The sequence below is a fragment of the Littorina saxatilis genome, linkage group LG15, assembly GCF_037325665.1.
Source record: "Littorina saxatilis isolate snail1 linkage group LG15, US_GU_Lsax_2.0, whole genome shotgun sequence".
Taxonomy (NCBI): Eukaryota; Metazoa; Mollusca; class Gastropoda; order Littorinimorpha; family Littorinidae; genus Littorina; species Littorina saxatilis.
In genome coordinates, this window is record NC_090259.1 from 7553024 (window position 1) to 7567844 (window position 14821).

The 14821-nt window shown below is 42.1% G+C and overlaps 1 protein-coding gene across 2 annotated transcripts in view; it reads left to right on the forward strand.

Moving 5' to 3' along the window:
- The window catches only part of LOC138948389 (transforming growth factor beta receptor type 3-like), a 66524-nt gene that overhangs the window by 29100 nt on the left and 22603 nt on the right, over positions 1–14821 (forward strand). For both annotated transcript variants that reach the window (XR_011449983.1, XM_070319919.1), the window contains exons 8-10: positions 1578–1755; positions 3597–3811; positions 7264–7413. Coding sequence is in view for 1 of the 2 variants with exons in the window: in XM_070319919.1 (XP_070176020.1) it covers positions 1578–1755; positions 3597–3811; positions 7264–7413 (543 nt within the window). In the remaining variant the exon portion in view is untranslated. The remainder of the gene's footprint in view (positions 1–1577; positions 1756–3596; positions 3812–7263; positions 7414–14821) is intronic.

Here is a 14821-nt window from a genome sequence, read left to right on the forward strand (position 1 = left end):
GAAGTCTGTTGCATCACTTTACTAACTCTACCTGTGCCTGTTTTACCTACCTCTACCTGTGCCTGTTTTACCTAACTCTACCTGTGTCTGTTTTGCCTAACTCTACCTGTGCCTCTTTTAGCTAACTCTACCTGTGTCTGTTTTATCTAACTTTACCTGTGTCTATATTTTACCTAACGCTACCTGTGCCTCTTTTACCTGGCTTTACCTGTGTCTGTTTTACCTAACTCTACCTGTGTCCTAACTCTACCTGTGTCTGTTTTACCTAACTCTGCCTGTGTCTTTTTTTTTTACCTAACTCTACCTGTGTCCAAACTCTACCTGTGCCTGTTTTACCTAACACTACCTGTGCCTCTTTTACCTAACTCTACCTGTGCCTGTTTTAACTAACTCTACCTGTGCCTCTTTTACCTACCTCTACCTGTGCCTGTTTTAACTAACTCTACCTGTGCCTCTTTTACCTACCTCTACCTGAGTCTATTTTACCTAATGCTACCTGTGCCTGTTTTTCCTAACTCTACCTGTGCCTGTTTTACCTAACTCTACCTATTTTGAAAAAAATACTGCAGAAAAAGGCACTTTGCGGCTTGAAATCGCGTTAAGTCTCAGTGGCTTTGGCATCATGAGCAGTGGAAAATCAGGTCCCTGCCAGACTAGTTTGACATGACTCCATTTACATGATATCATCACCTGTGAATTGAACGATATTGTTATCTCATTGGTGGTCTCTCTCATGTATGCAGGATGAAGTCTGTTGCATCACTTTACTAACTCTACCTGTGCCTGTTTTACCTACCTCTACCTGTGCCTGTTTTACCTAACTCTACCTGTGTCTGTTTTGCTTAACTCTACCTGTGCCTCTTTTAGCTAACTCTACCTGTGTCTGTTTTATCTAACTTTACCTGTGTCTATATTTTACCTAACGCTACCTGTGCCTCTTTTACCTGGCTTTACCTGTGTCTGTTTTACCTAACTCTACCTGTGTCCTAACTCTACCTGTGTCTGTTTTACCTAACTCTGCCTGTGTCTTTTTTTTACCTAACTCTACCTGTGTCCAAACTCTACCTGTGCCTGTTTTACCTAACACTACCTGTGCCTCTTTTACCTAACTCTACCTGTGCCTGTTTTAACTAACTCTACCTGTGCCTCTTTTACCTAACTCTACCTGTGCCCGTTTTAACTAACTCTACCTGTGCCTCTTTTACCTACCTCTACCTGAGTCTATTTTACCTAATGCTACCTGTGCCTGTTTTTCCTAACTCTACCTGTGCCTGTTTTACCTAACTCTACCTATTTTGAAAAAAATACTGCAGAAAAAGGCACTTTGCGGCTTGAAATAGCCATTATAAGCTTAACCGCAGGTATCACAGTCAATACTACTGAGCGAGTTATCAAGTAACTAGAAGATGTAAAACGGCAAGTAAAAAGCTTGTTTGTCTGTAGCACATTAATGGCTTGGCTTCACCAGGCCTTGAATTTCAGAAGTTGTGTTACATCAAGCCATTTTGACTTTTCTGGATAATGTCAAATCTCTACCTCTGTGTGTTTTACCTAACTCTACTTCTGTGTGTTTTCAGACGGACGCGGATGCGGACCTGGGTGGAATCCGGATGCACACAGTGGCCCTGCGTCGCGAGCTGATTGACCATTCGGGTCTAGCCCTGATTCGCTGGGCCGAGTATTACATTGCTCCGGTCAGGGCCTACGCCGCCGTGTCGTCCGCAAACATTCTGCAGTTGAGGCTACGCTATGATGGTGAGCCACTTGACTCTCAGTCTGTCCAAGTAGAGTTGTGTTGACTCTAAGTCTGTCCAAGTAGAGTTGTGTTGACTCTCAATCTCTCCAAGTAGAGTTGTGTTGACTCTCAATCTGTCCAAGTAGAGTTGTGTTGACTCTCAGTCTGTCCAAGTAGAGTTGTGTTGACTCTCAGTCTGTCCAAGTAGAGTTGTGTTGACTCTCAGTCTGTCCAAGTAGAGTTGTGTTGGCTCTCACTCTGTCCAAGTAGAGTTGTGTTGGCTCTCACTCTGTCCAAGTAGAGTTGTGTTGGCTCTCAGTCTGTCCAAGTAGAGTTGTGTTGACTCTCAGTCTGTCCAAGTAGAGTTGTGTTGACTCTCAGTCTGTCCAAGTAGAGTTGTGTTGACTCTCAGTCTGTTCAAGTAGAGTTGTGTTGACTCTCAGTCTGTCCAAGTAGAGTTGTGTTGACTCTCAGTCTGTCCAAGTAGAGTTGTGTTGACTCTCAGTCTGTCTAGGTAGAGTTGTGTTGACAATCAATCTGTCCAAGTAGAGTTGTGTTGACTCTCAGTCTGTCCAAGTAGAGTTGTGTTGACTCTCAGTCTGTCCAAGTAGAGTTGTGTTGACTCTCAGTCTGTCCAAGTAGAGTTGTGTTGACTCTGAACCTGTTCAAGTAGAGTTGTGTTATAGCTTAAATGTATCTTACTGCTATGCTAAGATGTGTCACTAATTTAATGATACTATCTATATCACCCTGCCACATGTTTTTTTCACTCCATGATATTATACCGCCCTGCCATACTTGAATGAACTCCCATGACACAATATCACCCTCTCATATGCAAATTAACTCCATAATAATATATCACCCTGCCACATGTAAACTTAACTCCATAATACTATCTCACCCTGCCATTATGTAGATTAACTCCATGATACTATATCACCCTGCCATATGTAGATTAACTTCACAATACTATATCACCCTGCCACGTGTAGATTAACTCCATAATACTATATCACCCTGCCACATGTAACCTTAACTGATAATACTATATCACTCTGCCATATGTGACCCTCCACCACGAAATGAGTCGCATGTCACCTCGCGCGGTTCTGCGCTAGGGTTAATAAAAGTCCGGGGAGTGTCTGGTAACAGTGTGAGGGTCACCTTAGTCACACGCTTATAACTCAAACAGTTTTCGCTCTTTTCTAAAACGGTTTTCACCACTGGATAGAGCATGAAACACTCTTTAGAAAAATGTAAAAATATGAAAATCATGCAAAGGTGACATGCGACTCATTCCGTGGTGGAGGGTCACATATGTAGATTAACTCCATAATACTACATCACCCTGCCATATCTAGACTAACTCCATGATACTATATCACCCTCCCATATTTATATCTAACTTAACTCCAAGATATTATATCGCCGTGTCATATGTGAATTAACTCCATGATATTATATCGCCCTGCCATCCATGAATTAACTCCATGATACTATATCACCCTGCCATATGTAAATTAACTCCATAATACTACATCACCCTGCCATATCTAGACTAACTCCATGATACTATATCACCCTCCCATATTTATATCTAACTTAATTCCAAGATATTATATTGCCATGCCATATGTGAATTAACTCCATGATACTATATTGCCCTGCCATATGTAAACTTAACTCCATGATACTATATCACCCTGCCATATGTAAACTTAACTCCATAATTCTATATCACCCTGCAACATGTAAACTTAACTCCATAATACTATATCACCCTGCCACATGTAAACTTAACTCCATAATACTATATCACCCTGCCACATGTGAATTAACTCTCATCCTTTTCTCTCAGACACCCTGTCACGTGACCAGACGTGGGACAGGAATCCACTGCTCCCCTCGCCGGACAGTGTCGACTCCGGGACAGGGAAGGAGGGGACACGGGGAAGTGCGACTGTCAAGGGAGGTAAACAAGAAAGCGACATGCGAGGCAACCTGCAGCACATCATTCACACACAGTGCAGTGCTGGCACCATGACAGTGGCTCTGTCCTCTGTCTTGATACAGGTAACACACGCACGCATGCACACGCACACACACACACACACACACATGCATGCACGCACACACACATGCATATACACGCATGCACATACACACACACACACACACACACACACACACACACACAAGCACACACACAAGCACACAAACACACACACATGCACACACGCACATGCACGCACACATGCACATGCATGCACACACACGCACGCACACGCACACATACAATGCAATGCTGACACCATAACAGTGCCCCTGCCCTTTGTCTTGATACAGGTAACACACACATACACACTCACACTCACACACACACACACACACACACACACACACACACACACACACACATACACACACACACAGACACACACACACAGCCCCCTTTCATTCACTCTCCTTCGTCACACACTCCCGTCTGGATCCCACAGGGCCAAATAGGTTGAAGGGACGTTGAAACACACACTCCTCTGTCACTCTGTTTGACACACTCAAGTTTCCCATGATGCTTTGCTGCAGTCACTCTGCTTGACACTCAAGTTTCCCATGATACTTTGCTGCAGTCACTCTGCTTGACACACTCTCAAGTTTCCCATGATCCTTTGCTGCAGTCACTCTGCTTGACACACTCAAGTTTCCCATGATCCTTTGCTGCAGTCACTCTGCTTGACACACTCAAGTTTCCCATGATACTTTGCTGCAGTCACTCTGCTTGACACACTCTCAAGTTTCCCATGATGCTTTGCTGCAGTCACTCTTGTTGTGGATCCTAGTCTGTTGCGTACTCGGAGGGTACGAAGACCTCACCTTTTACGTTATAAATCAGAACAAGAATGAATTTTGTTTCTAAAAAAAATTCTATCACACCACTATTGCAGATTCATGCACAAAACACACAAGACGTATTTGTAAATTTATAGATTCAACTTTTATTTACTGGCTTGTTCCGTGGTCGCCGGGTTATTCTTCATTTCTGTATCGTTCATATATCCTGGATCTAATTCTAAAAGTCACTCATCTTGAAAATACGCAGTGATGATGTTGACAGTCGGAACGTCGTGTGGTCCAGGCTGGTTATCGTCGAACGGTTACATAAAGTTCATCATTGATGATCAGGAAAACATCGGACGAAGTTAGAGGGTTGATCGAAAAAAACTCATCCCTCGGATCTCGAACTGGAAACTCGTAGTCGTAACTCGAAACACCAACATATCTGTCGAAATAATGACAAGTCTCAGAACTGGGAATTATTCTATCATCATACAAACCTTTTCCCCTGAGACCTGTGTGATAAAAACACATCTTGTTATTCAAATGGAGATCCAACTATATCATTCATTACAGCACTTTATAAACAATTAATTATCCACATTCGTTCCTCATGCTGCTCAACGTTCATACAATGTATTACGTTTGATCTACAGTGATCACATAAAATCTTGGTATTTGATCACACTTGTGATACCGTGACCAATACAGTGCTCATAAAAATTAACTTGGTAACCTTGGGAAAATCACCTTGGATCTAAAAAAACATATTTACCGAGAAAAGATTCCATCACCCTGACGGTTACCGGCTACCGCTGTCGCTCGCTGCCAGATCTCTGGTCGCCCCGTGAAAGACAGGGTGTCTCCGCTGTGGAAGCTTTTGCCAACTTCGTTCGCCCTTGGCGATGGTTTTTGCTTCTAGGCATAGGCATAGAACGGTGTCGTTGTGGTCCTTTCATGCTTTCGTTCCTTCTCTTCCACTTTCCGTTGCCTTTTCTTTTTGATCGTTATTCTTTTCTCTCTCTGCGCAGACTCCTTAATCGCTAACCGAAACTCATCTTTGCGTTGTTAGCTAACCTAGACCAATGGAAACTCTTGTCTATTCGCGAAAATAGCGATCAAGAATTTCGTACCTAATAATAACCTCATTTATTATCTAACTCCTTATGTTCCCAATACTAATGAACAAAGTAAACTAACGATCACATCGAAAGTAAAAGAATAAGCTTTGAAGGAAACTCCTTCAAGAAATACGACAACTCCTTGACGACAAACAAAATGACGTCAACTGATAGCGAAACTTTGACGTAATTATACTTCGGTTTTCCCGACAATTCATAGGCACTTGCTGCATCACCTAATTAAATAAATCATAGGTGCCTGACGGTGCTCGGTATTTGTATGGACCTGAATAGCTTGCGTACATTTTCGCAACAACTCTGCTTGACACTCTCAAGTTTCCCATGATGCTTTGCTGCAGTCACTCTGCTTGACACTCTCAAGTTTCCCATGATGCTTTGCTGCAGTCACTCTGCTTGACACTCTCAAGTTTCCCATGATGCTTTGCTGCAGTCACTCTGCTTGACACTCTCAACTTTCCCATGATGCTTTGCTGCAGTCACTCTGCTTGACACTCTCAAGTTTCCCATGATACTTTGCTGCAGTCACTCTGCTTGACACACTCTCAAGTTTCCCATGATGCTTTGCTGCAGTCACTCTGCTTGACACTCTCAAGTTTCCCGTGATACTTTGCTGCAGTCACTCTGCTTGACACACTCTCAAGTTTCCCATGATGCTTTGCTGCAGTCACTCTGCTTGACACTCTCAAGTTTCCCATGATACTTTGCTGCAGTCACTCTGCTTGACACTCTCAACTTTCCCATGATACTTTGCTGCAGTCACTCTGCTTGACACTCTCAAGTTTCCCATGATACTTTGATGTAGTCACTCTGCTTGACACTCTCAACTTTCCCATGATACTTTGCTGCAGTCACTCTGCTTGACACTCTCAAGTTTCCCATGATACTTTGCTGCAGTCACTCTGCTTGACACTCTCAACTTTCCCATGATACTTTGCTGCAGTCACTCTGCTTGACACTCTCAACTTTCCCATGATACTTTGCTGCAGTCACTCTGCTTGACACACTCAAGTTTCCCATGATACTTTGCTGCAGTCACTCTGCTTGACACACTCAAGTTTCCCATGATACTTTGCTGCAGTCACTCTGCTTGACACACTCTCAAGTTTCCCATGATGCTTTGCTGCAGTCACTCTGCTTGACACACTCTCAAGTTTCCCATGATGCTTTGCTGCAGTCACTCTGCTTGACACACTCTCAAGTTTCCCATGATACTTTGCTGCAGTCACTCTACTTAACACACTCAAGTTTCCCATGATGCTTTGCTGCAGTCACTCTACTTAACACACTCAAGTTTCCCATGATGCTTTGCTGCAGTCACTCTGCTTGACACACTCAAGTTTCCCATGATACTTTGCTGCAGTCACTCTACTTAACACACTCAAGTTTCCCATGATGCTTTGCTGCAGTCACTCTGCTTGACACACTCTTAAGTTTCCCATGATACTTTGCTGCAGTCACTCTGCTTGACACACACTCAAGTTTCCCATGATGCTTTGCTGCAGTCACTCTACTTAACACACTCAAGTTTCCCATGATGCTTTACTGCAGGAACTGGACCTGTCAATCAAGCAGCTGTCTCTCTTGGACCGTGGTTGCCAGGCAACCCAGAACAGCACCCACGTCATTTTTCACACGCTCCTTGACCGTTGCAACACAAGGAAGATGACTGTCAACGATGAAGATGTTTATTCTAACGCTGTGAGTTTTCCCATTCTTTTGACATTTAGTCAAGTTATGACAAACGATGAAGATGTTTTTGACTCACATGCGAAGCAAAAGTAAGTCTATGTACTCACCCGAGTCGTCCGTCCGTCCGTCCGGACGTCCGTCCGTCCGGAAAACTTTAACGTTGGATATTTCTTGGACACTATTCAGTCTATCAGTACCAAATTTGGCAAGATGGTGTATGATGACAAGGCCCCGAAAAACATACATAGCATCTTGACCTTGCTTCAAGGTCAAGGTCGCAGGGGCCATAAATGTTGTCTAAAAAACAGCTATTTTTCACATTTTCCCCATTTTCTCTGAAGTTTTTGAGATTGAATACCTCACCTATATATGATATATAGGGCAAAGTAAGCCCCATCTTTTGATACCAGTTTGGTTTACCTTGCTTCAAGGTCAAGGTCACAGGAGCTCTTCAAAGTTGGATTGTATACATATTTTGAAGTGACCTTGACCCTGAACTATGGAAGATAACTGTTTCAAACTTAAAAATTATGTGGGGCACATGTTATGCTTTCATCATGAGACACATTTGGTCACATATGATCAAGGTCAAGGTCACTTTGACCCTTATGAAATGTGACCAAAATAAGGTAGTGAACCACTAAAACTCATAACTCATAACTCATAACATTTTATTGATCCAACAAAGGAAATTAAAGTGACCATATCTCATGGTAGAAAGAGCCAATAAGCACCATTGTACTTCCTATGTCTTGAATTAACAGCTTTGTGTTGCATGACCTTGGATGACCTTGACCTTGGGTCAAGGTCACATGTATTTTGGTAGGAAAAATGTGTAAAGCAGTTCTTAGTGTATGATGTCATTGCTAGGTTTAGTTATTTGACCTTGATGCTGTGAGTTTTCCCATTCTTTTGACATTTAGTCAAGTTATGACAAACGATGAAGATGTTTTTATAACGCTGTGAGTTTGCCCATTCTTTTGACATTGAGTCAAGTTATGACAAACGATGAAGATGTTTTGTCTAACGCTGTGAGTTTTCCCATTCTTTTGACATTGAGTGTATTTATGGCGTGTATTCATGGCGATGGTGTGCATGGTACTGTGATCCGTTAAAGTGCGCTGTCTCGCTCAGTACCGCCGACTTCAGCACTAGAGGTTTCTGTCGGGGTTACCCCACCCTTAGCTCCTGGTCAGGGACCTTACCCGGGAGCACAGGTAGCAGAGGATTTAACGCGCCTCTTACTCGCGTGATGAACCCGTATGAGCACATAGGGTATTTACTCAGACTCAGACTCAGACTCAGAACTTTATTACAAAAGGATAAAGGTTTTAGGCAAAGCCTATTCTTCCAACCTGTCCTTTATACAACACATAAAGACAGACGCACATTACAAATATAAATTCAATCATATAAAATACAGAAATACATTGTACAGAATGCAACACAATGTGCATTTAAGAAATTACATAAGGAGAACTCAAAAAATTACAAAATTACATTGACATAGTTATGCCTTTCATTTGGGAATAAGTTGCTCCGATAGCTACACATCCGTTAACATTAGTACAAAATGTTTAACAAAATAACAATCGAACAAGACATTTCATTCACGAATGATGTGTGAACGTGACTGTCTCTTAAACATTTTCACTGAAGTTGCATTTCTTATCTGTTGGGGTAAGGAGTTCCAGAGAAACGCTCCCGAGAAGGCTAAACTCGATTTGTAGAGGTCTATGCGAGGTATGGGAGGGATGATTTTTTGGGACCCATATCTTTTTGTGGCATGTTTGAAATGTGATTGCAAATATTTAGGACAGTCGTCATTTAGAATTTTATACATGAACACAGCCTTGTTTAACGTCAACTGATCTTTCAAGGGGAGGAAATTCAAGAGCTTTAGTTTATCATCCGTGGACCTATTCAAATCATGCAGAATAAGTTTTGCAGCTCGGCGATGCAGGGAATTGAGTCTTTTTAAATGAACATCACTGCAGTTATCCCAAAGTGTCGATGCGAAGTTTATATGAGGCATTATGTGGGCGTAATAGAACATTTTGAGTGCTGCAGAATCAGCGTAATGCCTTAACTTTGATAACAGGTACAAATTTTTTTATACTAGTTTGCAAATATTACTCAAATGAGTTTGCCATTTCAACTCTTGATCAATGGTAACACCCAATAATCTATGTTCCCTAACTTGCTGCACTTGAGTTGAACCAACTGACAGTTGTAATTGTAAAGGACTTAATTGGTGTTTTTGTCTCGTGGTTATCACCATACTCTTTGTTTTAATCGGATGAATGATCATTGCATTAGAAACGCACCACTCAGTGATTTCATCCACACTTGTTTGAAGAGAAGAGTTGACGGATTCCAAAGATTTTTGACTGGTGTGAACAGAAGAGTCATCCGCGAAGAACTCACATCTAACTTTTTCATCGGACACATGAAGGGGTAAATCATTTATATAAATACAGAACAAGATAGGTCCTAATACAGACCCTTGAGGGACACCACTTCTGACAAACTCATTTGACGAAGTTTTACAGTTAATGGATACATACTGTTTCCGTTTTGAAAGATACGATTCAAAAAAGGCACAGGCTGAGTCGTCTTTTAAATAACACTTTAATTTCTTTAGTAGAAGTGAGTGATCTACTAGGTCAAAGGCTTTCTTAAAGTCCAAAAACAACGCTCCCGTTATGTCTGCTTTGTTTATTGCTGACAGCCAAGTCTCGCATAAGGAGCTTAAGGCGGTGTGGCAGGAATGCTTAGAGCGGAATCCAGACTGAAAAGGATGAAACAGATTCATTTGTTCCATATATGCCAGTAGGTGTTTTAGTATGTGCTTTTCTAAGGGTTTAGATAGAACAGGTAAGAGGGAAATAGGTCTAAAGTTGTTTGGGTCTGTAAGATCCTTATTTTTTGGAAGGGGTAATACTTTTGCACACTTTAAAATAGAAGGGAACACGTTTTGTTGTATGCTTAGGTTATAAACATAAGTTAGGGAATCGACAATGTAAGGTAAAGCAAGTTTTAGCAACTTGACTGGAATCTTGTCTGGACCCATTGACTTCTTATTCGCCATTTGTTCTACCAGTTTTCCTACTTCGTGCACTGAGATTGGAGGAATAGAAAACGTGTCAGTTTGAGTCAACTTTTGTCCACAGAATGTTTTTAATTTTTCAAAACAATCATCCGTATCAAGGGAATCATTGTGATTGAGACAAGATTTTAGGTTGTCTGCTAGCGAAATGAAGTGTTTGTTAAAATCATTTGGAGATATTTGTGAATGAGTATTGGTTGATCCCTTCCTAGATTTATCAAGAATTTCATTCACTGCTCGCCAGATTGTAGCTGTATCCCTTTTTTCAGAAATCAGTTTATTAAAATATTCTGCCTTTGCTTGTCTCACTGTGTCTAAAACTTTATTTTTTTGCAGTTTATACTCTGTTTTTATGTTGCGCTCTTTAAAATAATCACGCATCGCCATAGCCTCGATAATGTCTGAGGTTAACCAAGGGGGGAGCTGGGGGATGTTTCACTCTATGCTGACGTAGTGGTGCGTCAACAGTGCCACCTGTTAACCACCCCGCTCTGATAGGAACACCGCCAGTTGGTCCAGGACAGCTTATTCGTCCGGGCAAGCCCGACTTATATCGCTGCAATCGCTTATATCTAAGGGATGCCCCCTATCCGCCGCCTGGGGACCTGGCGGGTTGGGGATGGTCGCCCCGCCACCTAATTGGAGATATAGCCTGACCCCGGTTGACATTGAGTCAAGTTATAACAAACGATGAAGATGTTTTCTCAAACGCTGTGAGTTTGCCCATTCTTTTGACATTGAGTCAAGTTATGACATAGACTGATTGATTGATTGATTGATTGATTAAACTTTATTACAGAAGGATGGAGATTTTAGGCATTGCCTAGTCTTACAATCTGTCCTTGCAAACAAAGACGAGAACAAAACAACACATGAAAAGAGTATATGGACACTACGAATTTGACGAAACATACATATGGTAATACAGCAGTCCCTGCAATGTACGGCCCCCGGCGTGAGCGGACACCTGACATGTACGGACACATTTGCTCGGCACGGAGTGTTTTCCTTCTATATTTGCCCCCCCTTAAACGGACACCTGCAAAACGTGGACGCGGACACTCATTTTTGGTCCCAACAGCAGGTCATACCTCCAATGTACGGACAGACCATCGTCAAATTTTCACCACAACAAAATCGATAACAGAGCAGTCCGGCTCTTGGTGCAAAGATCACAGCCGCAATGGCGTGACGACAGTCACTGGTAACTTGAGTGCACCTGTACCCATCAGGAGGGGGGGGGGGGGGGGTAGTTTTGGTCAGGAGTGGAGTACATGCGAAGATGCCAACATGAAACTGCACTGTGCTCTCTATTCTTGTCTGTTGGACGTAAACAACAGAAACCACAGTCGATGAAGGTCCTGAGCGAAAGAGAGTGAAAAACCGGCCACAGTTATCAGCATCGTGTGTCTGTGTGTAACCTCTTTCATTGACAAGATACTCTTGTTTCCCCTCAGCCTTGACCAGTGAGTCGGTTGCCTAATCTGTGAACCCTTCAGTTGTCTTGCTTTGTCAAAAGTTACGACACAGTCAACTGGTTTTGCTCTGAGTGAACAGTTGGAGCTGACCTCTCTGGCCACAGCCCCAAACAGTACATGGCTGGAGGGAGTGAGAGAGAGAGGGAGGGGGGGGGGGTGGGTGGAGGGGTAGCTGACTAAACTCTGTGGGGTGTCCGGTGTCACTGCATGTCAGCAGGAAGAGCATTGGAGAGAAATACAGAGGTGTACTCTTCCACACAATTTCCAAGCATCAGTTGTGACGGCTTGGGGTAGGCATTAGTGAGGGAGAGTGGGAGCTGTGTTATGTACAGTGTATTTCCGACTGAAGAGTGAAAAGTCACTGCCATGCCACATGATCGGCATGCAGTCAATAAAGCCAGACAAGATGAAAATAAATTACATGATTATGACATGCAGCTCTATCTGCTGCTATTTATTCAAACTGGTTTTCAAGCTTATTCTTGCAAAGCATCTGCACACGCTCCTCTGTGCTGTGTTTGTGTGGCTGCTTTCGTATGTCAGTGCATGGTGAGTGTGTTCACTGCCTTGAGGATTTATTTTATCTCTTCTTTTCAACACTTTTCATACAAATCATTTTTACAGAACGTTTAAAGAAGTATTAGGAGTTTATTGTTTAGTAGCCACAAGAAGTGATTAGCATAGACTCAATCCTGTTGTTTGTGTGTCTCTGTGTGAGTGTATGGGGGAGGGGGTGGTGTGGTCACCCCTCCTGTGACCGGACACCTGCAATGTACGGACAGTTTTGCTATGGCCCAAGGGTGTCCGTTCATAAGAGGGACTGCTGTAAGTAACATTCAAAAGCAAATCAAAAGTTATAGATTAACTAAATAAAAACTATGAAGTATAAAGATAGCAAAAGTAACAATGATAATAGCAATGAAGGCAATGATGATGATTTCATGATAATAAGATTAATAACAATAAAATAATAATAATGATAATAATAACACTAATAATAATAAAATAAATAATAATAATAATAACAATGAGTGCAAAGTTACGTTCAATAAGAACATGAGGTCCTGAATAAAAACAACAACAGCAAGCAAACAAATAGCAAGTCAAGTGTAGAAAAACAACAATCATAAAAAGAGAGTCGTATCCCGTATCTTTTTCCATGCATAAATTGCATACACGCATGCTAATATACATGTGAAGCTATAAGATAACGTTTATGTATTGATTAAATTAGGGTGGTTTAAGATATCGGAATAAACCAATTTACGAATTGCCACAATGTTACAATAACTGTTTCACTTTAAATCAGACTTCGAACAAATGTCTGTGTGTTTGTTTTTTAAAGGCCTTGACTGATGGAATATGTTTAAGTACAGTTGGAAGCGAATTCCATACTGAAGATCCGGAGAATGCAAGACTAGACTTGTACAAATCTAGTCGAGGGCGAGGTGGAATGAATTTACTGGAACCATACCTGTTGGTTGCCCTTTGAAATAGTGACTGAATGTACTCAGGGACTTCTTTGTTTGTAACTCTAAACAATGAACAATGCTTTATTCAGTTTAAGCTGCTGGTTTAAAGGCCGAGGGCCGGGTATAAAAGCAGACTGGCGCGTGCCACGACCAGTTTGTGATTGGGTGCTTTGATGGAACGAGCTCTCGTTTGAACCAAGTTTTTGTAAAGTACGACGGCAGCAGTACAACAACAATCACAAAATTGTGCGAGTGATTACATCTGCATGAACACTACACATGCAGTTCAAAATTTTATCACAAACAACCTTCTAACATGCTTTTTCAGAAAAAAATTCTCACTCACCAAGTTTGAATTCAAAATCAAACGGCTGTCAGTCAACCAAAGTGGGCGGCGCCAATGATAGCCGTAGGCAACGTCCGAATCCTAAGAATAGTTCCTGCTGTAAGCACCCACCACCTGGAATACGTCATCCAGATGGCGTACGACCCCAACATTCCGGTCACTGGCGGCCACTGCCGCTGGAGCTGATACCTAACACCAACGTTCGTTGAGCACTGAGAAAGCACAGAGTTGACCGCTTTTTATATCCAGTGTTCATCTGAATTCTTCCTGCTACTTTTTGTCCGTTTTTATTTTTAATTTGTGAACATAATATTTTGTTTTGTTTTATGATTTTCGTGTTGAGATGACCATGAAAAGGAAATTTAAAATTGTTTTGAAAACATCAGGATCTACTTCTCAACCGAGACACACACACGAACATTCAGTTCAACCTTTTTGCAAACATAAATGGAATGCAGGCATTTAAAAAAAACACGAGCGTTACAGGTCTTGACGACTTCTGTCTATTCCCACAAATGACCCATGTAGGCGGTGCAAGCTGGATTTGGGAACCATGTCCGTATAAGAGATATCACACAGTTCGGCATGATGTCGCGTTTGTCTCTATCTTTACTCCATACAAATTTCCTTCTGTGTGCGTCGAGCTCCAGTGCGTTTTCTTTCTTCACAATGTATTCAGGTAGATTCCAGACTCCTCGGTGGTAAAGCATTGTCCAGAATCTTCTGTACAGGTCTTTTCTGTACAGATGATTTTTCCGGTGTGGTTCAACATTTTCCATCGGCCACCATCCTTGACGAAAGTCCTCATGCGTCACACAGGGCTGTGCAAAACAAAACGGACACCTTTCTCGTCCCTCCAGCGCGGGAATATAAAAAGGCGGGTCCGGGTTGGCTGCACATTCCGATATTTGTGAATAACTAGTCGATCCCGCAGAATCAGTATCAACAGAAATATCAAAGTCAACATCACTTTGCTGGAAAAATGCCTCCAACCTGTCTAATTCATCCGACG